This window comes from Oryctolagus cuniculus, chromosome 12 (genome assembly GCF_051225735.1).
Source record: "Oryctolagus cuniculus isolate XC-2025 breed Fujian yellow rabbit chromosome 12, ASM5122573v1, whole genome shotgun sequence".
Lineage (NCBI taxonomy): Eukaryota > Metazoa > Chordata > Mammalia > Lagomorpha > Leporidae > Oryctolagus > Oryctolagus cuniculus.
The window spans coordinates 88,781,122-88,806,226 of record NC_142878.1 but is presented as its reverse complement, the minus strand read 5'-3'; the positions used below and the strand labels follow the sequence as shown (position 1 = coordinate 88,806,226).

General features: G+C 40.4%; 1 protein-coding gene across 15 annotated transcripts in view; it reads left to right on the top strand.

Annotated features, from left to right (window-relative positions):
* Positions 1–25,105, top strand: part of DENND4A (DENN domain containing 4A) — a 132,046-nt gene that overhangs the window by 102,867 nt on the left and 4,074 nt on the right. For 7 of the 15 annotated variants that reach the window (XM_051821820.3, XM_051821822.3, XM_089310589.1 and 4 more), the window contains 12 exons: positions 7,014–7,203; positions 10,162–10,277; positions 10,508–10,571; positions 16,859–16,953; positions 18,858–19,033; positions 19,127–19,273; positions 20,287–20,485; positions 20,700–20,954; positions 22,484–22,601; positions 22,715–22,741; positions 23,233–23,395; positions 23,563–23,627. In XM_051821820.3, the coding sequence (XP_051677780.1) occupies positions 7,014–7,203; positions 10,162–10,277; positions 10,508–10,571; positions 16,859–16,953; positions 18,858–19,033; positions 19,127–19,273; positions 20,287–20,485; positions 20,700–20,954; positions 22,484–22,601; positions 22,715–22,741; positions 23,233–23,395; positions 23,563–23,627 (1,615 nt within the window). Of the gene's footprint in view, positions 1–7,013; positions 7,204–10,161; positions 10,278–10,507; positions 10,572–11,774; positions 12,067–16,858; positions 16,954–18,857; positions 19,034–19,126; positions 19,274–19,741; positions 19,782–20,286; positions 20,486–20,699; positions 20,955–22,483; positions 22,602–22,714; positions 22,742–23,232; positions 23,396–23,562; positions 23,628–25,105 lie in introns of those variants that run through there. The other 8 variants (XM_008268877.5, XM_089310591.1, XR_016218269.1 and 5 more) reach the window with 7 other exon arrangements.

Here is a 25,105-nt window from a genome sequence, read left to right as displayed (position 1 = left end):
CTCTCTCTTTTTTTTTTTTTTTTTAACAGGCAGAGTGGACAGAGAGAGACAGAGAGAAAGGTCTTCCTTTTGCCGTTGGTTCACCCTCCAGTGGCCGCTGGCAGGAGCCAGGTGCTTCTCCTGGTCTCCCATGGGGTGCAGGGCCCAAGGACTTGGGCCATCCTCCCCTGCACTCCCTGGCCACAGCAGAGAGCTGGCCTGGAAGAGGGGTAACCGGGACAGAATTCGGCGCCCCGACCAGGACTAGAACCTGGTGTGCCGGCACCACTAGCCGGAGGATTAGCCTATTGAGCCATGGCACCGGCTTAGGAGAAAACTTTTAAGACCTTGAGTTACCCAAAGAATTCTCAGTATGATACCAAAAGATTAATCTGTAAAAGAAAATATACGTCAGAATTTAAAACTTTGTGCTCCAAAAAATACCAGTAAGAAAATGAAAAGGCAAGCCATATACTGAGGAAAAGCTATGTAAATTGCCAAGTCTGACAACCGACTCTTGCCCTATACACAATTGACTCATCCAATTCAAAAATTAAAAAAGAGACAGACAACCCAAGGAAGAGATGAGCAGAAGAGTCTCCAAAGGAGATGGAGCACATGAGAAAATGCTCTATATAATTAGTCATTAAGGGAGTGCAAATTGAAGCCATAAGATGCCATTTCACACCCACTACAGTGGTTAGAGTCTAAAAGACAATAACAAGTGTTGATGAAGATGTGGAGAAATGGTAACCTTTATACACAGCCGATGGGAATGTGAAATGGTACAGCCACCTTGGAAAGTAAGCCACTTTGGCATTTTCTTTTAAAAGTAAGCATAAATTTTTTAAATTGCTTCAACTTCTTCTTAAGTGCATATTTTCATTTTATTTGAAAGACAGAAAAATAGAGTTCTTCCATGCCTGATTCTCTCCCCAAATGCCCACAAAAGTTAGGGTTGGGCTACACTAAAGCCACAATCTGCCTCTCTCACGTGAGTGCAGGACCGAAGTCCTTGAAGCATGGAATTGGAAGCTGAGCTGCAGCTTGAACAGGCGTGCTCTAATATAGGATACGTACCCCAAACAGTGTCTTATCTCTGCCCAAATGCCCACCTCAAAAGGTCAGCATACATTTAATATGACCCAATAGTTTCCTTCTTAGGTATTTCACCCAAAGGTAATGAAAACATGGCCTACTTAGAGGTGTACATGTAGTTGTTCATAACATTCTTCATAATAGCCAAAAGGTGGGAACAGTCCAAGTGTTCATCAGCTGGGAAACAGGTCAGCAAAATGTGTTGTATTCATACAATGTAACATTAGTGATAAGAAGGAATTACTGATAAATGCTAAAATTAAAATTGGCAAATCTCAAAAACATGTTAAGTGAAAGAAGCCATATGCCAAAAACAAATCTTGTATGAATTCCATTGGTATAAAATGTCCTAAAAAGGCTCATCTTTACAGACAGTGTATTAGTGATTGCCCTGAGATTTGGAGGGACTGGGGATGTACAGATGAATTTTAGCAGACATGAGGCATTCATTGTGATGGTAGAAATGTTCTAAAACTAGTTAAATTTACTACAAAAATTATTGAATTGTATATCTAAAGTGATTGAATTTTATGGCATGTAAATTATATCTGAATAAGGTTTTTTAAAAAAGCATATTTTATGACTAGAGTGGGATTAAATTAAAAATCACTAATAATAAGTAAGATACCAAGAAAAAAACAAACACAGTTCTAAATAATTCATGAATCAAGGATAAAATCATAAAGTAAATTAGAGTGTTATTTGAATAGAATGACCAAAAATAGAGCACTTTAAAATTTGTGTGGTACAGCTAAGAGGGCATAGATATGAGCTTACAGCTTTAGAATGATTTTCCAGCATTAGAAGCTAGAAAAAAAAAAAATAGAAACAAAGTTTAAAGTAGAAGGAAGGCAAGAATAAAAAGAGTCAGTCAGTAAAACTGGAGAGAGAGAATCTAAGAAATTCAGTGAATCCAGAAGCCAGTAATTTTTAAAAAACACTAAAATTGACACATTCCTAGTTAGATTAATCCAGAAAACGAAAACACAAATTACTAATGTCAGAAAGACCCCACTTTGATGTTGCTGCTGCTTTCTCTAAATAGAATTAACAACTAAAGTAAACTGTTTTTAATGCCTAATTCTGAAAATATTAAGGGAACAACAAGCACAGTTTCTCCTACTACCTACTCAGAACATAGGTCATTTCTGTGATCCCAAAAATGTATGGGAATCGCAGGCAGCAGACTCCAGCCAGGCATCCTCTAATTCAGTACAAGTCTAGCACTACCTGGAGGCTGCATCACATTCCACAGGTTGAGGGCTGAGTCTCCAGACTGCCCACAGTCACTTCCGATACCAACCACAAGCCCCAGGTTATTCTGCCTGTGCTTCTGACCAGCCAGCTTTTAATGGGAGTTTGCACAATCCTTTTTTCAGGTTCAATTAATTTGCTCAAGGAAAATACATGTGTTGTTATAAAGAATTATAAGACGTATAGGATGAGCTCTATGAGAGGGGCACAGAGTTTCCATGCCTTCTCTGGGCCCACCCTCCAGGAACTTGCATGTGTCAGCTGTCAGAAGTTCTCCAAACCCTGTCCTTTTTGGGATTTATGGAGACTTCATTGCGTATATAAAGCATTGACAATCATGTAGAAATGTGATTGGACAAAAATGATATGATCTGCTGGGAGACTGAGAGGCCAGTCTTGGCAGCATTGCTTCCCCCCAGCTTTGGAGCAGAGTCCCCTCTGACATGGGAGTCTAGTGACCTGTCAGACAGTGTAGGTCACAGAATTCCTTGCTGAATAACTCCAAGATGGTAGGGCAGGATAAAATTCTAAAGTTTATCTGTACCAAGTTTGAGGGTGAGGCCAGTGCCGCGGCTCACTAGGCTAATCCTCCGCCTTGCAGCACCGGCACACCAGGTTCTAGTCCCGGTCGGGGCGCCGGATTCTGTCCCGGTTGCTCCTCTTCCAGTCCAGCTCTCTGCTGTGGCCAGGGAGTGCAGTGGAGGATCGCCCAAGTGCTCGGGCCCTGCACCTGCATGGGAGACCAGAAGCACCTGGCTCCTGGCTTTGGATCAGCATGGTGCGCCGGCTGCAGTGGCCACTGGGGGGTGAACCAACGGTAAAGGAAGACCTTTCTCTCTGTCTCTCTCTCTCACTGTCCACTCTGCCTGTCTAAATAAATAATTAGATAAATAAAATAAAAAATTTGAGGGTGAGACATTTTAGCCTTTTTTTTTTTTTAAGATTTTTTTGAAAGAGTGACGGAGAGACAGAAAAAGATCTGTTTGGTTCATTTGCCAAATGCTAGAAACAGCTGAAACTGAGCCAGGTTGAAGCCAAGAGCCTAGAACTCCATCCAGTCTCCTACTTTGGTGTCAGGGACCCAACTGCTTGTACCATCATCCGTGGCCTTCCAGACACATAACAGGAACCTGGATCAGCAGTGTAGTATCAGGCGTAGCACTGTGGCGTAACCCCAGCATCCCATGTAGGCACTGGTTCAAGACCTGGGTGTTCCACTTCTTAATCCAGCTCCCTGATAATGTTCCTGGGCAAGCAGCAGAAAATGGCCTAAATGCTTGGGCCCCTGCACCTGTGTGGGAGATCCAAGAGAAGTTCTGGGCTCCTGACTTCAAACTGGCACAGACCCAGCCCTGCGGCCATTTGAGTAGTGAACCAGTGGACAGATTCTCTCTCTTGTCTCTCCCCATCACTTTCTGTAACTGCATTTTCAAAAAAAGAAAAAGGGTGGAGAGGTGGAGTATCCAAGACTCAAAATGGCACTCTGATATGGGATTTGGGCATCACAGGCAGCAGCTTAAACTCCTGCATCACAGTGTTCATCCCATAAAAAGAGCCTTGAGGAGCAGAAGCAGCAGGCAAAAGGAGAGAAGAAGGTCAGAGAGAGGTTTTTTCACTTGAGGCCTAAAGGGCCCCAATATTATAACAAAAGACTGTATTTCACTTTTAATGCTTTGGAGCTGTTCAGAAATTAATAAGAGCTATATAAATTATAAACCAGGAACTGTGGAAACAAATATATATATATATATATATATATATGTCTGATATATATAATATATCAGACTGGTACAGAATTTAACCCATTAATGGCACTAAATGGTTATTACTATTACAGATAAAGAAATGTATATGCTCATATTTAAATTTTTATTTCTAAAGAATTGAATGTCTCCCAGTGTAAAGACATTTGTTTTTTAGTCTTCTCAAACCTACATAGTTTGGCTAGAAAAATTTAACTATTCTATTTACTCATTATAATTGTTTTTTAAAGAAGTAGCAAAAAGAGTTCTGGTTAAGGATGCTAAAATATACATCTGTCTTCCTTCCTCAAAGTCTCTTTTTTTGTTTGTTTTGTTTTGTTTTTGACAGGCAGAGTGGACTGTGAGAGAGAGAGAGACAGAGAGAAAGGTCTTCCTTAGAGAGAGACAGAGAGAAAGGTCTTCCTTTTGCCGTTGGTTCATCCTCCAATGGCCGCCGCGGCCGGCGCACCGCGCCTATCTGAAGGCAGGAGCCAGGTGCTTCTCCTGGTCTCCCATGGGGTGCAGGGTCCAAGCACTTGGGCCATCCTCCACTGCACTCCCGGGCCACAGCAGAGAGCTGGCCTGGAAGAGGGGCAACCGGGACAGAATCCGGCGCCCCGACCGGGACTAGAACCTGCTGTGCCGGCGCCGCAAGGCGGAGGATTAGCCTATTGAGCCGCGGCGCCGGCCCCCTCAAAGTCTCTTTAAACTGACTGAAAAATGAAAAAATAATAATAGATCCATTAGAGCAATGATATTAGAAAAGCATGGCATCAGTATATCCACACTTTCCAGATCTTTCTGAAAATTAGAAAGCAAATGAGATTGGATTAATAGAAATGCCTAGTTACTGAAAGCGTAGCCTCTAAAGTATTCACAAATTCAACTATCAAGATTAAAGCTGGTCTTAATGAAGCCCAAATGAGCAGACTGAAGCATAGTTAGGTAATTAAATGAAAAGACTACTTAAGGGTACAGTTAGGCTAGGTATTGTATTTCCTCTTATAGGAGTGGTTAGTTAAGAAATTGTCCCTAGAATAAAATGGGACACACAGCTCAAAAAAGACACAAAAACTGTCAGAGCTAAGGATGAAGGAGAAATTCCAAGGACAAGCACTGAGATGAGGGAGAAGCAAATCAGAGTTCAAGGTGATTTCAGAATTCCACAATCAGCTCAAAATCTGTGTGGGTTTTTGTTTTGTTTTAAAGAAAGCCGTACTCTACTATACTGAAATACCTATCAACCAACCCAAATGAAACCGTCCTTCCAAGGGCTGTTCCGTAAATTGTCTTCCTGTTTCTCAAGCATGCACTGTGAAGGGTGGCCTTTGGAGACATGCCTCTCAGTGAGCTCTGCCTGTGCATTTCAGCAGTGTGCTGGGTATGCTTATGCCAGAAGGCCAGGAAAAGACCTGAGAGATCAAAAGGATTAATAAAACCTAGTATTCACATAAGTGAGATTGTCTGCTACTACTGATAAAACTGGACCAGTGAGGTGGCAAGCAGCAAACAGTTTAAAAACAGCTTTCCTGGCCGGCGCCGCGGCTCACTAGGCTAATCCTCCGCCTTGCGGCGCCGGCACACCAGGTTCTAGTCCCCGTCGGAGTGCCGGATTCTGTCCCGGTTGCCCCTCTTCCAGGCCAGCTCTCTGCTGTGGCCAGGGAGTGCAGTGGGGGATGGCCCAGGTGCTTGGGCCCTGCACCCCACGGGAGACCAGGATAAGTACCTGGCTCCTGCCATCGGATCAGCACGGTGCGCCGGCTGCAGCGTGCCGGCCGCAGCGGCCATTGGAGGGTGAACCAACGGCAAAGGAAGACCTTTCTCTCTGTCTCTCTCTCTCACTGTCCACTCTGCCTGTCAAAATAAAAATAAAAATAAAACAGCTTTCCTGAATATCATAATAGCCGATTAGAAAAGAAAAATACCAACTAATTCATCATAACACAGTGTCTGAATGTAAAACTAATATCAAATGTGTACTACATGAATAAAACCATAATACTATACTGAAGGGTATAATTTATTGATATATTCAGTGTTGTGAAAAAAATGGTAAAATTGTAATTCGATGTATACTAATTAATGCAAAATAAGATAAATGGACCAGTGGAATAAAGTTCAGAAATGAAACTGTATGTGTACAGGAGTTCAGGATGTGAGAAGATAGTATTTCAAATCAGTGGGGGCAAAGAATCTGAAGTAAATGTGTTGGGATAATTAGCTGTTGATTGGGGGGAAGTTAAATTCATGTGTCACGTTTAAAAAATAAACCCTGGATAAATTAGAAACTAGGCTAAATTAGAAGAACACTAAAAGAAAATGACATTTTTATTATGTTGGAGTAAAGAAAATATGCAAGCCCTGAAACCCATAGAGGATGAAAAGATTTGAGTACATAACAGTGTTGAAGTCCTATGTAGTTAAAAATAACAGTAATTTACAATTAGAAAAAAAAATTGAGTTGTATAGTAGAATTGCAGGTTTCTAAAAATGTTTTTCATATGAAAATGTGTATTGGATTTTTACACATACTTTGAGTATAGCCATAAACATTTAATTTTAGTGTTCTTAAAATGATATTGTCTGAAATTAGATTATTATGGAAAAGAATAAAATTAAATTCTAATTGTATCATCTTACCAAGGTTTACAGGAAGAAAATTAATAGTAAATGAAGATTAAAAAGTCAACAGGTTTACCTTACTAATGTGTTAATAATACACACGGCTGGAACTAAAAATTTATTTCTTAAATATTGTTTTCCAGCATGTTTGTCCAAATTATTAGACCTTTGTAAAACTGGTTGGTTTTATTTATCCAGTAATTATGGTGTTAACTGATAATCTGTGTGGTTAGGTGATAAGTGTTTCCTCTGCCTTACAAGTGATTTTTTAAACAATTATAAATGTGAAGGAAATTAAGCTTATAATTATATCCTTAGGATCAAAGTTCTGACCGTACCAGTCTTTCTTCAGTGGGAGCCCAGGATTCTGAATCTACCTCTTTGACAGATGAAGAGGTCTGCCATGAGCTGGAAGGAGCCTCTTCCTCCCAAGAGAGCAGTGCCACGTCAGGGACCAAGGGGATTGACCTTAGCCGAACAAGTCTGGAAAGTTCTGCCTCCTTAGAAGGTTTGTCCAAACAGTTCTGTTCAATGCATTTGATTTATAGTATCTCTATTTTATTTCTTCATGATTTAATTTTGTGGAACATTTGCATGGCTTCAAAGGCAAAACCACAAAGCCAGGGTACTCTCAGCGAAGTCTGGCTTCTGTCCCTGCTTCTATCCTGCTTTTTCCCTGTCCCTAGAGGTAAGAACCATTTTTATTCATTTTCGGTTTATCCTTACATTATTGCTTTCTTTAAAAATATGGGTATTTATGTACTCATATTCTTATTACCTTTCTGTCTTCTTCCTCAAAAGGTAACTTACTGTAAATATTTTGTTGTCTAAAGATTTATTTATTTATTTATTTGAAAGGCAGAGTTAGAGAGAAGGAGAGACAGAGGTCTTCCATCTGATGGTTCACTTCCCAAGTGGCTACAATGGATGGGATTAAACCAGGCCAACAGTAGGAGTCAGGGGCTTCTTCCAGGTCTCCTATGTGGGTGGCAGAGGCCCAAGAACTCACACCATCTTCCACTGCTTTCCCAGGCACATTAGCAGGGAGCTGGATTGGAAGTAGAACAGCCAGGATTCAAACTGGCTCCCATGTGGGATTCCAGCACTTCCAGTGGCAGCCTAACTCACTGCACCACAGCACCAGCCCCTGTAAATATTTTCTCACACATTGTTTTTTTCACCTGATGATGTATACTGGGGGCCAGTGTTGGAGCAGTGGGTTTAGACATGGCTTGTGATGCCAGCCCAGTCCTTTCTGTTTTGGCCATCAGGGGAGTGAACCAGCAGAAGGAAATTGACTGACTCTCTCTCTCTCTTTCCCTTTCACCCTCTCTCCCTCTCTCTCTCACTCTCTCTGTTCTTCCCTCCCAGCCCCTCCTTCTCTCTGACACTCTCATATAGATAAATCTTTTTTTAAAAAGCTCACAATATATCCTGAAGATTATTCCATATCATCACAGAATGATTGATGACCCTCATTCATTTGTTTTTTTTTTTTTTTTAAAGATTTTATTTATTTGAGAGGCAGAGTTACAGTGAGAAGGAGAGACAGAGAGGTCTTCCTTCCATTGGTTCAATCCCTAGATGGCCGTAACAGCTGGAGCTGTGCTGATCCAAAGCCAGGAGTAAGGTGCTTCTTTCTGGTCTCCCATGTGGGTACAGGGGCCCGAGCCATCTTCTACTGCTTTCCAGGCCATAGGAGAGAGCTGGATTGGAAGAGGGGCAGCCCGGACTAGAACCAGTGCCCATATGGGATGCCAGCACCACAGGCAGAGAATTAACCTACTGTGCCACAGCGCCGGCCCAATACCCTCATTCGTTTGTTTTGTTGTTTTTTGGGTTTTTTTGTTTGTTTGTTTGTTTTTTGACAGGCAGAGTTAGAGAGAAAGGTCTTCCTTTTTCCATTGGTTCACCCCCCAAGTGGCTGCTATGGCCGGCACGCTGCGCTGATCCGAAGCCAGGAACCAGGTGCTTCCTCCTGGTCTCCCATGCAGGTGCAGGACCTAAGCACTTGGGCCATCCTCCACTGCCTTCCTGGGCCACAGCAGAGAGCTGGCCTGGAAGAGGAGCAACCAGGACAGAATCCGGCGCCCCAACCGGGACTAGAACCCGGGGTGCCCGCGGTGCCGGCCCATTAGTTCGTTTTAAAGGTTTTTTTATGTATATGTTTGTTTATATAAATATATATGTATTTATTAAAGAATTTTTTGTTTTAAAGCTTTATGTATATATTTATATAAATGATTATTTTATTTATGCATATATTTATTTATATAAAGTCAGAGTTACAAAGAGAGAGATCTTCCATCTACTAGTTCACTCTCCAAATGGCCACAATGGCCAGGACTGGTGTGGGCCAAAGCCACAAGTCAAGAGCTGCTTCCACGTCTCCCACATGCGTGGCAGGGGCCCAGATACTTGGGCCATCTTCTGCTGCTTTTCCCAGGCCATTAGTGGGGAGCTGGATTGGAAGTGGAGCAGCCTTGATATGAACTGGCACCCTTATGGGATGCTGGCATTACAGGCAGCAGCTTAACATACTACACCAAAATGCTGACACTCCCCCATTCTCTTTTTTTTAATAGTATGATGGTGTTTTATTTTTTTTATTTAAGATTTATTTATTTATTTGAAAGGCAGAGTTACAGAGAGGCAGAGGGAGAGAGGTCTTCCATCCACTGATTCACTCCCCAGATGGCCACAAAGGCCAGAGCCGGGCTGATCCAAAGCCAGGAGCCAGAAGCTTCTTCCAAATCTCCCACACGAGTTCATGGGCCCAAGGACTTGGGCCATCTTTCTCTGCTTTCCCATGCCATAGCAGAGAGCTGGATCGGAAGTGGAGCAGCTGGGATTTGAACTAGCGTTCAAATGGGATGCTGGCACTTGACGGTAGCAGCTTTACCTGCTATGCCACAGCGCTAGCACCCCTCCCCTTTCATTTTTTTAGCTGCATAGTTCAGCCTGTGTACCTGTGTCATAGTTTATTTTAATCACTTCCGTATCAATGGACATGAAGTTTCTAGTTTTTGTAATTCTCCAATACATATATATCATACTGATTTTTGTAGCATATCTTTGGAAGATACTGCAGGATTCTTGAAGTAATAATGCCAAGTTCCTTTCCACAGGTGTACTATTTTGCATTCCCACTGTCAGTGTATGAGAGTACCTGTTTGCCTAAAGCTTGTCAACACAGTATGTTGGAAAATTTTGTTTGTGTCATATGATAGGTAAAGAATGGATTTGGGGTTTCTTGTTTTTGTTTTTGTTTTTTTTTTTAATTTTATTTATTTGAGAGGCAGAGTTACTGACAGAGGGAGAGAGAGAAAGGTCTTCTATCCACTGGTTCATTCCCCAAATGCCTGCAATGGCCAGAGCTGGGCTGATCCAGACTGGGGCCTCCTCCAGTTCTCCTACACAGATACAGAGGCCCAAAGACTTGGGCCATCTTCCACTGCTTTCTCAGGCCATAGCAGGGAGCTGGATCAGAAGTGGAGCAGTGGGAACATGAACCAGCACCCACATGGGATGCTGGCACCACAGCAGGGGTCTCACCCACTACACCACAACACCGACCTCCAGGTTTGGTTTTAATTTATGTTTCTTTTATGAAAATCAAGTTGAGAACCTGTATATTTAAGGATTATTTGTATTTCTCTGGGAACTATCCTTTTCTTACATTTTAATCATTAGTCATGTTGGGCCAGGGGTGAGGGTGGGGGTGGTGGAGAAAGTATCCTCCCATCCTCTGGTTTACTTCCTAAATGCCTGAAAGCCAAGAACTCAATCCATGTCTTCCATGTGTGTGACAGGGACTCAGCCACTTGAGCCATCACCTGCTGCCTCCCACACATAGCAGGAAGCTAGAATTGGAAGGTGAGCTGGAACACAAACACAGGGACTGCAATGTGGGATGCAGGGATCCCATGTGATATCTTAAAAAAAGATATTTTTATTTATTTGAAACACAGAAATAGAAAGAAGGATAGAGAAAGAGAATCTTCTGTCCACTGGCTCACTCAACCAAATAACTGCAATGGCCAGGGCTGGGTCAGGCTTGAAACCAGGAGCTTCTTCCAGATCTCCCATGTGGGTTGCAAGGGGCCCAAGTTTTTGGGCCATCTTCTGCTACTTTCTTAGGTCCATTAGCCGGAAGCTGGGTTGGAAATGAAGCAGCTGGGATTCAAACCAGCTCTCATATGGGATGCCAGCACTGCAGATGGAGGCTTAACCTTCTACACCACAGTGCCACACTCCAACATGATATCTTAACTGCTGGGCTGAATGTCTATTTTTTTGTACATAGTATTACCTATTTGTATATTAGGAAATAATATTTTGTCTCAGATAACTTGCAGATACTTTCTTTTATCCAAGTTTGGCATTTTGTTCTGTTTTTGTTTTTGTTTTTAATTTTATGTTGTCATATTTATCAGTCTTTCCTCTTATTGCTTCCTGATTTTGAGTTGTTGCATTTCCCTTTCCCAAGGAATTCTAGTGTGTTTTTTCTTTTTAAGATTTTTAAAAATTATTTATTTCCATTTATTCGAAAGAGTGAGAGATGTTCCCTCCAGTGGCCCACACCCCAAATGCCCTCAACAGCCTGGGCTGGGCCAGGCTGAAGCTGGGATGCCATAATTCCATCCACATCTCCCACATATGCGGCAGGCACCCAAATACATGAGCATCATCTGCTTCTTCCCAGGGAGGATGCTGGCCATGGGTTTGTCTTAAATTGCCTGGATTGTATTGAGAAATTTACCTTCTATACCCAGTTTGCTTAAGATTTTTATCATGAAAGGATGTTGTATTTTACCAGTGCTTTCTCTGTGTTCATTGAGATAATCATATGGTTTTTATTCTTCAATTTGTTAATGGGATGTATCACACTTGTTGAATTGTGTATGTGAACCATCCCTGCATACCAGGGTAAAATCCCACTTGGTCCTGGTGAATGATCTTTCTGATGTGTTGTTGGATTTGATTAGCTAATGTTTCATTTAGTATTTTTGCGTCTATGTTCTTCAAGGATATTGGTCTATAATTCTCTTTCTTTGTTGTACCTTTTTCTGGTTTTAGAACTAAAGTGATACTGGCCTCATTAGAAGAGTTTCGGAGTTCCCTCCAAGGAGATCCCTTGCTTTCAATTGTCTTGAATAACTTGAGAAGAGTTGGAATTAGTTCTTTAAAAGTCTGGTAGAATTCAGGCGTGAAGCCATCCCAGTCAGAAGCCGAGCTGAGACTCAATCACAGGCACTTAGAGATGAAATGCAGGCATCTTAACCACTGTGCCAGATGTCCATCCCTCCCCAGTGTTTTCTTGTGTTGCTTGTGTGGTTTGCCTTTTTTAAAAAAATTTTCTGAGGCCTTCAGACTTTATTCAATATATAGATTTCATGGACTACAAACATCTCTGTCATTTATTTTTCTCTTTGATAAACAACCATTTAAAATGTGAAACCCATTCTTAGCTCAAGGCTGTTCCAAAGTAAATTTGACCCTGATTTCAGTATTTGAACTATTTGAAATGTATAATTGTATATGGTGTGAGGAATATAGTACATATTTTTTTTTTCATTTGTGCCTTTGCTCTTTCAAAAAGCTTTTATTGTGGAAATTTGCAAACATACACAAGAGTAAAGGGAATAGCATGATGTCCCCCATGTATCCTTCACCCAACATTTATCAGCAAATAGCCAGTCTTCTCTCTGCTGCCAACATTTTTTTCCTTCACCACTGGATAATTATAAAGTAAATCCCAGGTGGCATACAGTTTATTTCATATATAGTTCAATATGGTTCTCTAAAATAAAAGACTTTATGTTACATGCTTTAAAAGATTTGTTAAGTATAACAGGTAGAATGTACATGAACTTCACAGATGGAGCACACCTGGAAGAAAAACCTAACCTACAACCCGAATCATATTTAATAAATTTAATGTTCTGTGCTGTAGAATAATTAGATACAGAAGGTAACTTGCCCACATAAATTACTGCAATGGTCAAGGCTAATAGAAGGCATTAGAAATTTTGAACTACCTTTAGCAGATGGATTATAGGTTATTATGGAAACATCAAGGAAAAACAGTTACACCAGCTCTAAGTATTTTAGAGGATGGCATGAGGTTTCAGATCTCTCTTTATGCCTCATTAGGGTGGCTCAGTGTGACAGGGGCTAGGGCCAGTGATAGCTCTGGAGTTCTGTTGTTTTTTTTGTTTTGTTTTTTGGTCATTTATTTGCAATATTGGCAATCGGGCCATTAGTCTGGATCTACTGATTGATTGCATCCCTATGCTGGTGGTTAATGTTTTTCTATCCCCTCTATTATTAACTGGTAATTTACACCATTTCTTAACCTTTACTTTATATTTATAAAAATACCCATGTTCATTCATAAAATTTAGTGATGAAATAAAAACAATGTATAGACAAGATTTAGATCACCTCCAGTTTTACTGACTTCTAAGGGTACAGTTTAAAAATTTGTCATGGGACTCCAAATCCCATTAAGTTGGGTGATAAAAATGTCATATTAAGTGTTAAAGTGATCATATTAAATGTTAAAGTGAACATATAGATAGGATTAAGTGTTAAAGCGAACATATAAATAAGATCAAGTGTTTGGTAATAATAAAATTTAGAATTAAAAAAGAGAGTATGTTCTAACATGAGAAGCAGTCCACACAGTAGACTCATAAAATGACAATTGCTTTAACACTCTGACCTCAGAATCAGCCCTTAAGGCTTCCTGGACGGGCTTAAAAGCCTGTGAGAGCATTTCAAGCATGGAAAGCCAAGACACTGGCAAAAAAATATTCTACATGAAAAATCTCTCTGAGATTCCAACAGAAAGAAGTGGCTATTAAAGAAGGATATACTTTTCTCTAAAGGGAGGAGAGAATTTCTACTTTGCTTATGGCCTTGTCTAAAAACTGACGGAGTTTGTAGATTCAAAAGGCTTCCATATCCTAGGCAGGTCATGTCAAGGCAGGTCACTGATGTCATGCATAAGAGTGTTAATTGTTAAATTAACAACAGGAGTCACTGTGCACTAATTCCCCATGCAGGACCTCTGTCCTCAATGAGTTATATTATGAGAGTTAACTGTAAAACTTGTTCTCAAACAGTTGTGTGTGTGTGTGTGTGTGTGTGTGTCTATGTTTAAATTATTGAAATCTTTACTTAGTATAGAGTTGGTCTTCTGTGTATAAAGTTAATTGAAAATGAATTTTAATGGAGAATGGGACTGGGAAGGGGAGAGGGAGGAGGAGGAGGAGGGGTGGGAGTGTGGGTGAGAGCAGGTATAGTGGGAAGAATAACTATATTCCTAAAGTTGTACATATGAAATTTATATTCCTTAAAAAATAAAAAAGGATACAGCCATGGTCGACAAAGGATTTGACCACAGACTCACTTACTTTTGTCTTGTTGTTTTAATATCTACTGATATCTGGGGCCAGTGCTATGGCATAGCAGGTAAAGCAGCTGCCTGTGTTACCAGCATCCAGTATGGGTGCCCATTCGAGTCTTGGCTGCTCCACTTCTGACCCTGCTAATGTCCCTGGGAAAACAGCAGAGGATGGCCTAGGTTCTTGGGCCCCTACACCTATTTGGGAGACCCAGAGGTGGCTCCTAGCTTTGGACCAGCTCAGCTCTGGCCATTGTGGTCATTTGGTGAGTGAATGCATAGATGGAAGATCTTTGCCTCTCTGTTACTGTAAAACTCTGCCTTTCAAATAAATAGATATTAAAAAAAGGGCAATGGGATATTAGACTTTTTCAAGATTGATTTATTTATTTGAAAGGCAGATTTACAGAGAGGCAGAGTCAGAGAGAGAGAGAGAGAGAGAGGTCTTCCATCTGCTGGTTCTCTCCCCAGATGGCAGTGGAGGATGGCTCAAGTGCTTGGGCCCTGCACCCCATGGGAGACCAGGAGAAGCACCTGGCTCCTGCCTTCGGATCAGGCCGCAGAGCGCCAGCCGTGGCGGCCACTGGAGGGTGAACCAACGGCAAAAGGAAGACCTTTCTCTGTCTCTCTCTCACTATCCACTCTGCCTGTCAAAAAAAAAAAAGCTTACTTTTGGGGCCAGCGCTGTGGCTCAGTGGGTTAAAGCCCTGGCCTGAAGCTCTGGCATCCCATATGGCTGCAGGTTCTAGTCCCAGCTGCTCCATTTCCAGTCCAGCTCTCTGCTATGGCCTGGCATAGCAGTGGAAGATGGCCCAAGTCCTTGGGCCCCTGCACCCATGTGGGAGACCCGGAAGAAGCTCCTGGCTCCTGGCTTCGGATTGGCACAGCTCTGGCCATTGAGGCCATCTGGGGAGTGAACCAACAGATGGAAGACCTCTCTCTCTGTGGATCTGTCTTTCAAATAAATAAAATCTTTAAAAAAATCTTACTTAAATCTAACTAAAGTAAAAGTAAACAATATCTGTTACACATTACTATAAGCAGTTCTGTAAAATAAGAAAATATTAGCCACAACTGAAGGCTGAATGGAAAGAAACAGCAAAGAAGTTCTGGAAAATTAAGTCCCTAAAAAATTCACTGTGTGTTCATAACTGATCATAAAGATAGAATTAAGTGTCAAAGGGATCACATAAATAAGACCAAGTGTCCGCTAATAATAATAGAATTTAAAAGGAGAGAACAATCCAACATGGGAAGCAGGATACACAGCAGATTCATAGAATGGCAGATGCCCTAAACAGCACTTTGGCCTCAGAATCAGCCCTTAAGGCATTCAGGTCTGGCTAAAAAGCCCATGAGAGCATTTCAGGCATGGAAAGCCAAGACACTGTGGCAAAAACAAACAAACAAACAAACAAACAAACAACAACAACAACAACTACATGAAAGATCTCTGTGAGTGAGATCCTGGTGGAAAGAAGGGGCCATCGAAGAAGGAGGTACCTTTCTCTGAAGGGAGGAGAGAACTTCCACTTTGAATATGGCCTTGTCTAAATAAGGTCAGAGTTTGTGGATTCAAGAGGCTTCCATAGCCTTGGCAGCTCATGACAAGAGCCTCAGGTGGGTGATCACTGATGTCATAAATAAAGAGTGTCAGTTGTTAACAACAGGAGTCACTGTGCACTTGTTCCCCATGTCAGACCTCTGTCCTTAATGTGTTGTACTAAAAGAGTTAACAGTAAAACTAGTCTTCAAACGTACTTTATATTTTGTGTGTCTGTGGGTACAAACTGTTGAAGTCTTTACTTAGTATAGAGTTGATCTTCTGTATATAAAGATAATGAAAAATGAATCTTAATGAAGGACATATCGGATAGGAGGTGGGACGGTTTGGGGGTGGGAGCATGGCTATGGGGGAGAACCACTATAATCCAAAAATTGTACTTATGAAATTAGTATTTATTAAATAAAAGCTTCCTTTAAAAAAATTCACTGTATGAGATTGGTGTAGCTCTTAAGAAGCTGCTTGTGGGGGTTGGTGTTGGGGCACAGTGGGTTAAGCTGCTGCCTGCAATGGGTGCGAATTCAAGTTCTAGCTGTTCTGCTGATCCAACTCAGCAGAGGGTGGGGCCCCTGCACCCACGTGGGTGATCTGGAAGAGGCTCTTAGCTCCTTGTTTCTGTCTGGTCCAGCACTGGCTGTTTTAGCTGTATGTGGAGTGAACCAGCAGATGGAAGATCTCTCTCTCTCTCTGTCACTGTCTTTCAAATAAATAAATCTTTTTTTTTTTAAAGAGTATGCTTGAGAATTCATCCCAGTTGTTTAAGTGCAAGATTACTGTACCAGTTCTTTAAAGATTCTTATAAGGCAGAGAATTACCACTAAATCCTATTGTGATTTGAAATAAGTTTAGTTAGTACTTTTTAGACCTTGCAACTGTGTTTATGGAGGAAGAACTAGAACCAGCACAATGGTAATCATAAACATCTGGCGTGCTTTCCAGCTTGTACACAGAAGGTACTTAATATACTCAGCATATGGGAATCAGTAGAATTAAAGCACATTTCCTTAGATTTTTTTCAATACAAAATACATGCATTGAAAATTTTATTATTACCTGTTTTTTTTTCTAAATTAGCATTTGTATTTTTCATAGGTTACTTTTTCATGAGAATTTATGGAAACAAAAGATGCTTATCTCCTTTCTCATTAATTTTAATGATTTTGTCCTTTATTTTTTACTAATGAACAGGATCCCTGTCAAAGTTTGCGTTACCTGGGAAATCGGAAGTGACATCTTCATTCAACATGAGTAATACAAATATCTTCCAGAACTATGCAATGGAGGTACAGTCAAACAGACATTTCCTTGTACTACCTTATAAATGTTACATTTAAATATTCATAGTCCCTGGAGAGATCCTTATAAAATTTAAATATATAGCATCTAAATATCTAAAATTTCAGAATGTTTATCAAATCTGAATAAAGTGAAAATCCAGTTTTTGGATATCCATTATTTCAGATTATTGAAGTCATATTACTTTATTGCTCTTAGAACAGTTCCATGGTTACTTTGAGAGTCATAGTGTACAAAAGCATTTTCATTTTTCACCATTTGAATTTATTCCTTGTTATATATAAGCTCTCTTTGAATGTTTATTTCTTCTTCTTCTTCTTCTTCTTCTTCTTCTTTTTTTTTTTTGTAAGATTGATTTTATTTATTTAAAAGGGAGAGGGGGAGAGAGAGATACTCCATCTGCTGGTTCATTGCCCAAATGGCCGCACCAGCCAGAGATGGGCCAGATCGAAGCCAAGAGCCAGGAGCTTCTTCCAGTCTCCCACATGGGTAAATGGGCCCAAATACCTGAGTCATTGGGCCCTCCTCCACTGCTTTCCTAGGCCATTAGCAGGGAGCTGGATGGGAAGTGAAGCATCTGGGATATGAACCAATGTCCATATGGGATGCTAGCATCTCAGGTGGCAGCTTTATCCCCTATAGTGCTTTAAAAAAAAAAAATGGCCGGTGCCATGGCTCAATAGGCTAATCCTCCGCCTGCGGTGCCGGCACATTGGGTTCTAGTCCCGGTCGGGGTGCCAGATTCTGTCCCAGTTGCCCCTCTTCCAGGCCAGCTCTCTGCTATGGCCCGAGAGTGCAGTGGAGGATGGCCCAGTCCTTGGGCCCTGCACCCGCATGGGAGACCAGGAGAGGCACCTAGCTCCTGGCTTCGGATCAGCGCAATGCACCGGCCACAGCGCACCAGCCATGGCGGCCATTGGAGGGTAAACCAACAGCAAAAGGAAGACCTTTGTCTCTGTCTCTCTCTCTCACTGTCCACTCTGCCTGTCAAAAAAAAAAAAATTTATTTATTTGAAAGTCATAGTAACAGAGAGAGAGAGAGACAGAGAGGAAGACAGAGATCTCCCATCCATTGGTTCTGTCCCTAAATGGGGACAACAGCCACGGCTGTTGAAATTGGGAGACAGGAACTGTATCTGAGTCAGCCACAAGAGTGGCAAAGGGCCATGCACTTGGGCCAACATCTGCTGCCTTCCCAAGCACATTACCGGGAAGCTGGATCAGAAGTAGAGGAGCTAGGACTTGAACTAGCACTCCAATAAGCAATGCTGGTGTCACAAGCAGCAGCTTAACCTGCTACACCACAGTCCTGGTTCTTACAGCAAGGTTTTTAAATTGTCTGTGGTGGGAGACCACAGCTGCTTTTGTCTGTTTAATTTCTATTTTGTTTTAGCTAATATTATTGTAAATTACATTGATTACACACTTAGATGTTATGGCTATGTCAGATTACTTTAAAAAGTTTCTAAATCCTCCCAATAATTTCTTTATTTACCCCATCACAAACTAGTAAGAATTTATGGACCATCTCAGGTGTGGTAACCATACTTTGAGTAGCACTGAGCTATAGTATATAAATAATTGCAAATATTGTTCTGAGCGTTAAGAAATTAATGCTGGAGTTTAGTTTTCATTAATAAAACTACAGCAAATTTTGTAGTAATTACAGTGGAAGAAAATCCTCACTTACATGCAAGTTTCTCTTTCAGGCAAAAATTTTGGAAGAGATTTAACTGAAATAGTCAAAGATGATTATAGTAAATAATGCAGCAAATGTAATCCATTTTTTGTTTTTATAATGTCTGTATCCTGATGAGTTTTACTTTTTCAATGGATTTATGAAATGGTGTTTAATCCAGCTTGCTTTATAAAGTGCCGTCTTCTCCCCTAGGTTCTCATCTCAAGTTGTTCTCGGTGTAGAACTTGTGATTGTCTTGTCCATGATGAAGAAATCATGGCTGGCTGGACAGCAGATGATTCAAATCTCAATACTACGTGCCCATTCTGTGGCAATCTTTTCTTGCCCTTTCTGAATATTGAAATCAGAGATTTAAGACGACCTGGAAGGTAATGATAATATGCTTTTTTCCCTCAGTGTTTAAGTATCATGTTTCCTAGAGTATCTCTTTTCTCAAAAGGCTCTTTTGATTCACATTACAGATACTTTTTGAAGTCAAGCCCATCTACAGAAAATATTCACTTTCCATCCTCCTTTTCAAGTCAAACAAGGCGGTCTTGCATTTCAACATCAGCCTCTGGTCTTGATACATCTGCTGTCGATGTTCAAGGGAATTTTGATCTAAACAGGTAATTATGATTATGTGGAACAACATATATTACACATGTTTTAGATGTATGACATAAAAATTAGCAGACCATTTGAGGTTTAAATTTCTATAAAAAGTAGATTCATAACCTTAAATTGTTATACCTAGTTAAAACATTATTAAAGCCAATAGCTTAGATAACTAACATAAAGTTATATGTTATGCATGTTATGCTTTATGAATCCCTAGTTTAAGCTATGTGTCTATATAATATTTATTTACTAGTATTTTAAACGTCAAAAGAAATGGGTAGAACACTTTAGGTTTATAATGACCATCTTATCTCCATTTCTTCAAGAATTAGGTCAGTGCTAACTCCTGCTTTGGAACATTTAATTTTCCACTGTAGAGTATCTAATAATCTAAGAAAACATTAGTGTAAGAACTATAAAACTAAACTAAGACTTACACAGTAGCCTAATGTAAGGAAATGTTCTCTTAAATGCAGAAATCAGCTCCTTTTTGCAGAAGTGCCAAATGGACCAGAGGTAGCTAGAGAGGTGAAACCATGTTGGCAGCTGCATGTGTAAAAGAAATGCTTATATGGTACTGGCAGACTAATGCAACCTGTGTGATCCTAAATACTTACGCAGTGAAAACAAACGCACCTCCTTTCATCTTAGTTCTCTTGGGGTCCTTGTCTTTGACCCTCTTCTACGAGCTTGTGATGCCTAAAGGAGTGTGTGCGCATTTGCTCTGTTTCCCACTCCTAAGGCCTGGTGTGATTCCTGCTACATAACGGTTGTGCACTAAGTGTTTCGCATGAGTGAGTGAATCTTGACTACTTAAAGTTCCCTTGATTAAAAAAAGGAAATTTGACATGACTACATTTCCTAAAAATATATCCTATTTCCAGCTGAAGCCTAAGTAACACTTCTTTAGATTTATTTTATTGTCTCTGGTTCCAATTCTAAAGAGAAGAACATAGTTCTTCCAGATAAAATGAAATATGTCTAGACACTGATGTGCTTTTTTCTTTTTTTGACACCAAAGTAAATCTAAACTGCAGGAAGATTCCTGTGCTCGAAGTATTCAGATCCCTGCTAATAGATCAAAAACAACCATGTCAAAATGTCCAGTATTTCCAATGGCCCGAAGCATTAGTACTTATGGCCCCTTGGATAAGGAAGATACTGGAGGACAGAAACTCATTCCTACAGGCAGCCTGCCAGCTACTTTACAAGGAGCTACAGTATGTATTTTGCAATTTTTTTCCTTTACAAATGATTTTGTTCCCCTTATCCTAAAAAGCCTTATAAGCTTCAATTTTGTTAGTGTCAAGAAGATTGTCTCTTTTATGATGTAATTGTGTTACCTTTAAAATCATTGGCAGGGGTTTTTTTTAATGGTTTAATAAAAATCATTCTTATATTATTTACCATTTATGGGTTTTATTTATTCAACAGGATTCTTTAGGATTAGAATGGCACCTTCCAAGTCCAGATCCTGTCACTGTTCCATATCTTAGTCCTTTAGTGGTCTGGAAGGAACTGGAAAGCTTACTGGAAAATGAAGGCGATCATGCGATAGCAGTGGCAGACTTTGTGGACCATCACCCCATTGTGTTTTGGAACCTTGTGTGGTATTTCAGACGCCTTGACTTGCCCAGTAACTTACCTGGATTGATTCTTTCTTCTGAGCATTGTAACAAGTATTCAAAGGTATGAGACTAAAAATCAACTAAAAGGCAATGACACTGTTACCATGTAATGTTTGCATATTCCTAGTGATAAAAAGTAAGGTTTGTTTTTATGCTAAGTAGTTTATTTATTTGAGAAGCACAGTTAGACAGAGGGAGAGCCCGAGAGAGAGGTCTTCCAACCCCTGCATCACTCCCCAAATGGCCACAATGGGTGGAGCTGAGCTGATCCAAAGCCAGAAGCCAGGAGCTTCTTCTGGGTATCCCACATGCATGCAGGGGCCCAAGGACATGAACCGGTACCCATATGGGATGCTGGTGCCACAGGCAGAGGCTTAGCCTAACACGCCATGGCACTGGCCCCACTAAGTGGTTTTAATAACCATCTAAATCATTAGATAAATAAAACTGTTGTAGTTGCATTTACAAAAAATTTGTTTCTTCTTACAGTCTAGAAAGAACAATAAAATTGTTTTTTTTCTGTTTGTTTTGTTTTAGCCTTCTACAATTTACACAAAATGTGCTTGAATGTTTGTTAAAGCTCCAAAAATAGGGGCCGGTGCTATGGCATAGTGGGTAAAGCCACCACCTGCAGTGCCGGCATCCTATATGGGCACCGGTTCGAGTGCCAGCTGCTCCACTTGTAATCCAGCTCTCTGCTATGGCCTGGGAAAGCAGTAGAGGATGACCCAAGTCCTTGGGCCCCTGCACCCACGTGGGAGACCCAGAAGAGGCTCCTGGCTCCTGGCTTTAGATCAGCACAGCTCCAGCCATTGGGGCCAATTGGGGAGTGAACCAGTCCTCTCCTCTCTCTGTGTAACTCTGACTTTCAAATAAATAAATAAATATATATATATTTTTAAAAAGTAAAAATCAGAAGTAAAAAAAAAAAAATGTTCCAAAAATAAATTGGAAATGACTCTTAAGAGTTTGTGAGTTAACCCCACTCATGCTATACAAGCCTAACAGTTTTTAGGAGGATTTCTGTAATTCATATTTCAACCATAGGATACCATTTTCTTTATTTCTTTACTCTGAATGTTTGCTTAACATTTAGTCAGTTAGGTTGGTGCATGTTCATTGTATTTTTGCTGTGTTCTATAAAAGTCTATGTTTTCAGAAGCTAGCTCCACCACTAAACTGCAGTCTGAGTTCAGGAATTTTGTCTTCTCGCTCGCTTCTTCTTCTGTACAGTCTGTGACTGTACAGGCGCAGTATAAATGAGTGACTAGAGGTTACCTCACACTTACTTGGGCTAGGCTACTGGACTGATAGAGAGTGGGACCCCTGGACTCATCAAACATGAGCAGGAGGACCAGATTGGCCCTTCACGGAACTCTTTCTCCCTCACCGCAATTACCTCCTTAAATCATTAACTTCTCATTCTGAGTATTTTCCTGTAGTAGATATCAAATGCATGTACGTAGGTCTCTCTGTCCTTTCTCTCTCATGCACAAGTATCCTTAAAAATGTGTAAAGATTATGTAAGCTATTTACAAAAAGTGATCATGTAAGAATCATTAATGGATGCTTGTTTATTCCGTAACACAGATTCCCCGCCACTGTATGTCTGAAGATAGTAAACATGTTTTGATACAGATGTTGTGGGACAATATGAAGTTACATCAGGATCCAGGACAGCCCTTGTACATCCTCTGGAATGCTCACAGTAAGTACCGTCAGGGAATGGTGACGTCTTCCCTGTGAGAGCACTCTATGCCTGCTTTAAATAGCTAAACTAATGTATAACTGACTTCTACTGTACTACTTTTTGTCTTACAGGTCAAAATCGTACTCTTTTGTTTGAGAGTGAGTGTTAAGTTTGACTTTGTTTTTTTAGTGTTACCTTCTGTGGAGGTCTAGGTGGTTTTGGGTTTTGGTTTTCTTTTGATTTGGTTTTTAGGGGGCGCTGTGTATGTGTTAGAGGGGTCGATTGTGTTTTGTACAGTTCAGCTTTCAGCACATTGCTTGTCCCAGTTTCTTTGTTTTACTTATTTTTTTTTTGTTTGACTGCATCTCAGACTGCTGCTGTGTAATCTCCTTAAGGGGTTTTATTAAAGGAAACAGTATTTTTAGTTATTGTCTATTTGAACTGCAGAAAGCTTTAGAGCTATTTTGGTTATTATTTGTTGAATTTTTTTCCTTTTTGGCTGTCTTCATTCTTAGATTTCTGTTCCTTTATATGTTGCCCTTATTTTAAGTGCTTTGTAGCATTTGTATTAGCTGTTATTGCTCCTTAATTTTCTTCTCCTTTCTCCACAGATCATTTTCCTTCATCTGCTCTTTTCTTCTTTTCACAGCCCAAAAGTATCCCATGGTCCATTTATTACAAAAGAGTGATAGCTCATTTAACCAAGAGCTATTGAAAAGTATAGTTAAAAGCATTAAAATGAATGACGTCTATGGCCCAATGAGTCAGATTTTAGAGACACTGAGTAAGTGTCCACACTTTAAAAGACAGAGGTAAGTCACTCTCTTAAACAAATACATTGTTCCTCTAAGGAAGATTCATACTGTTTGCTTAGTAGTTTGTTATTATATCTCATGCTTCTGTTAGCTTAAAAGCATTTATAGAGAGCATATAGACTACATGGGTATTAATATTTTCTCCATGTCTTGCCCCATCCCAGGAGTTTATACAGAGAAATACTATTTCTCTCACTTGTGGCACTGGGAAGAGAAAACATTGACATAGGTAATTCAGCATAATATATAACATTTAATATTTATATGTCATAGTATATTTTCAAAGTTTTTATATTCATAGTATTTGTTATTATATTAACTTGTTAGAAGAATTATTTCTTTGTGTTTTTTTTTTGTTTTGTTTTCTGTTTTTGCCTTATGGTCCTGGTAGTAATAATAATGATGGTAATAATTGTAGTAATAAAATTAGTGGTAATAACAGTGATAAATAATAAAAGTTGACTGCTTGCTAGGTGGCTCAAACTGTAGCCCATGCTTTCCATGTATCATCTCACATAATTCTTTTAAAAGTCCTACCTATGACACTGAAACCATTGTTACTTTTATGTTATTGAGGATACTGAAGGTCTGAAAGTTCAATATCTTAATTGCAAGTTTCATAGTAATAATAGATCCATATTGGAACCAAACAGTTTTAATTTCCAATCCCATGCTTTTAACTATTGTATTATGTCACTAATGACATTAAGCTTGTTCACAAAGAATGAAAGAGGGCTGGTCATTTGATGCAAAGCTTAAAATGCAACTGGGGACACTGCATCCCATATCAGAGTGCCTGGGTTTGAGTCCCTGCTGCACTTCCAATCCAGTTTCCTGCTAATGCACACCCTGGGAGACAATAGTCAATGGCTGAAGTGCCAGTGACGTGGGAAACATGGATGGAGTTCCAGGCTCCTGGCCTTGGCCTGGTCTAGCCCCAGCTGTTGCATGCAACTGGGGAGTGAGCCAGCAGATGGAAGATCTCCCTGTCACCCTTTCAAATAACTAACTAAAACTTAAAAAAAAAAAAAATCAGGTAGCCAAATATACATGCTAGAAGTTCCCAGACTTTGGTTGGTCACCACCTTCTCTCAGTTATTATTGTATCAGCCTCTCTTAAGCTTCCATTTCAAGCCTCTTGTTGATTCCCATTTCTAGGTCCTAAGAAAAAGAAGAACTAGTCCACTGGTAGGCCAAAGTAAGAAAATTAGCGTTCAACTGAATTTAGATTGCTGTCAGACCTTGAGAGACTTTGGCAGAGTTTTGGCCTTCTCTTTGGATAATTTGTATATGATTAAGAGGTTTCTTGTGTGGTATCTACTGTGGGTGCCAGCTTAATTAAGCCTATTCACCAATTAACATATATGTGATGGATTCTGCTTCTCTTAGGTGATTGTATGCAGGTCTTAAGAAAGACCTAAAATTCTTTAACATCAGCAGTTGCATTGACTTTTAAAGCAACACAGCTGTTTATTAGTGGCATCAGAGTCATAATGATAATGTCTGATAAGCATATATGCACTTTTATAAGTTACTCGATGAAGCATGAATAGAGAGCCAGGACCCCCCACCCCCCACCCCGTGTGCTGCCTCCCAGCAGTCACTCGGGGTGAGTGACAGCGTGATTAGTGAAGCAGAGGGCGGGCACCATCCCTGACTGGGTCTCTCAGTACCATCTGACCAGAGGTGACTTCTGGGAATTTTCAG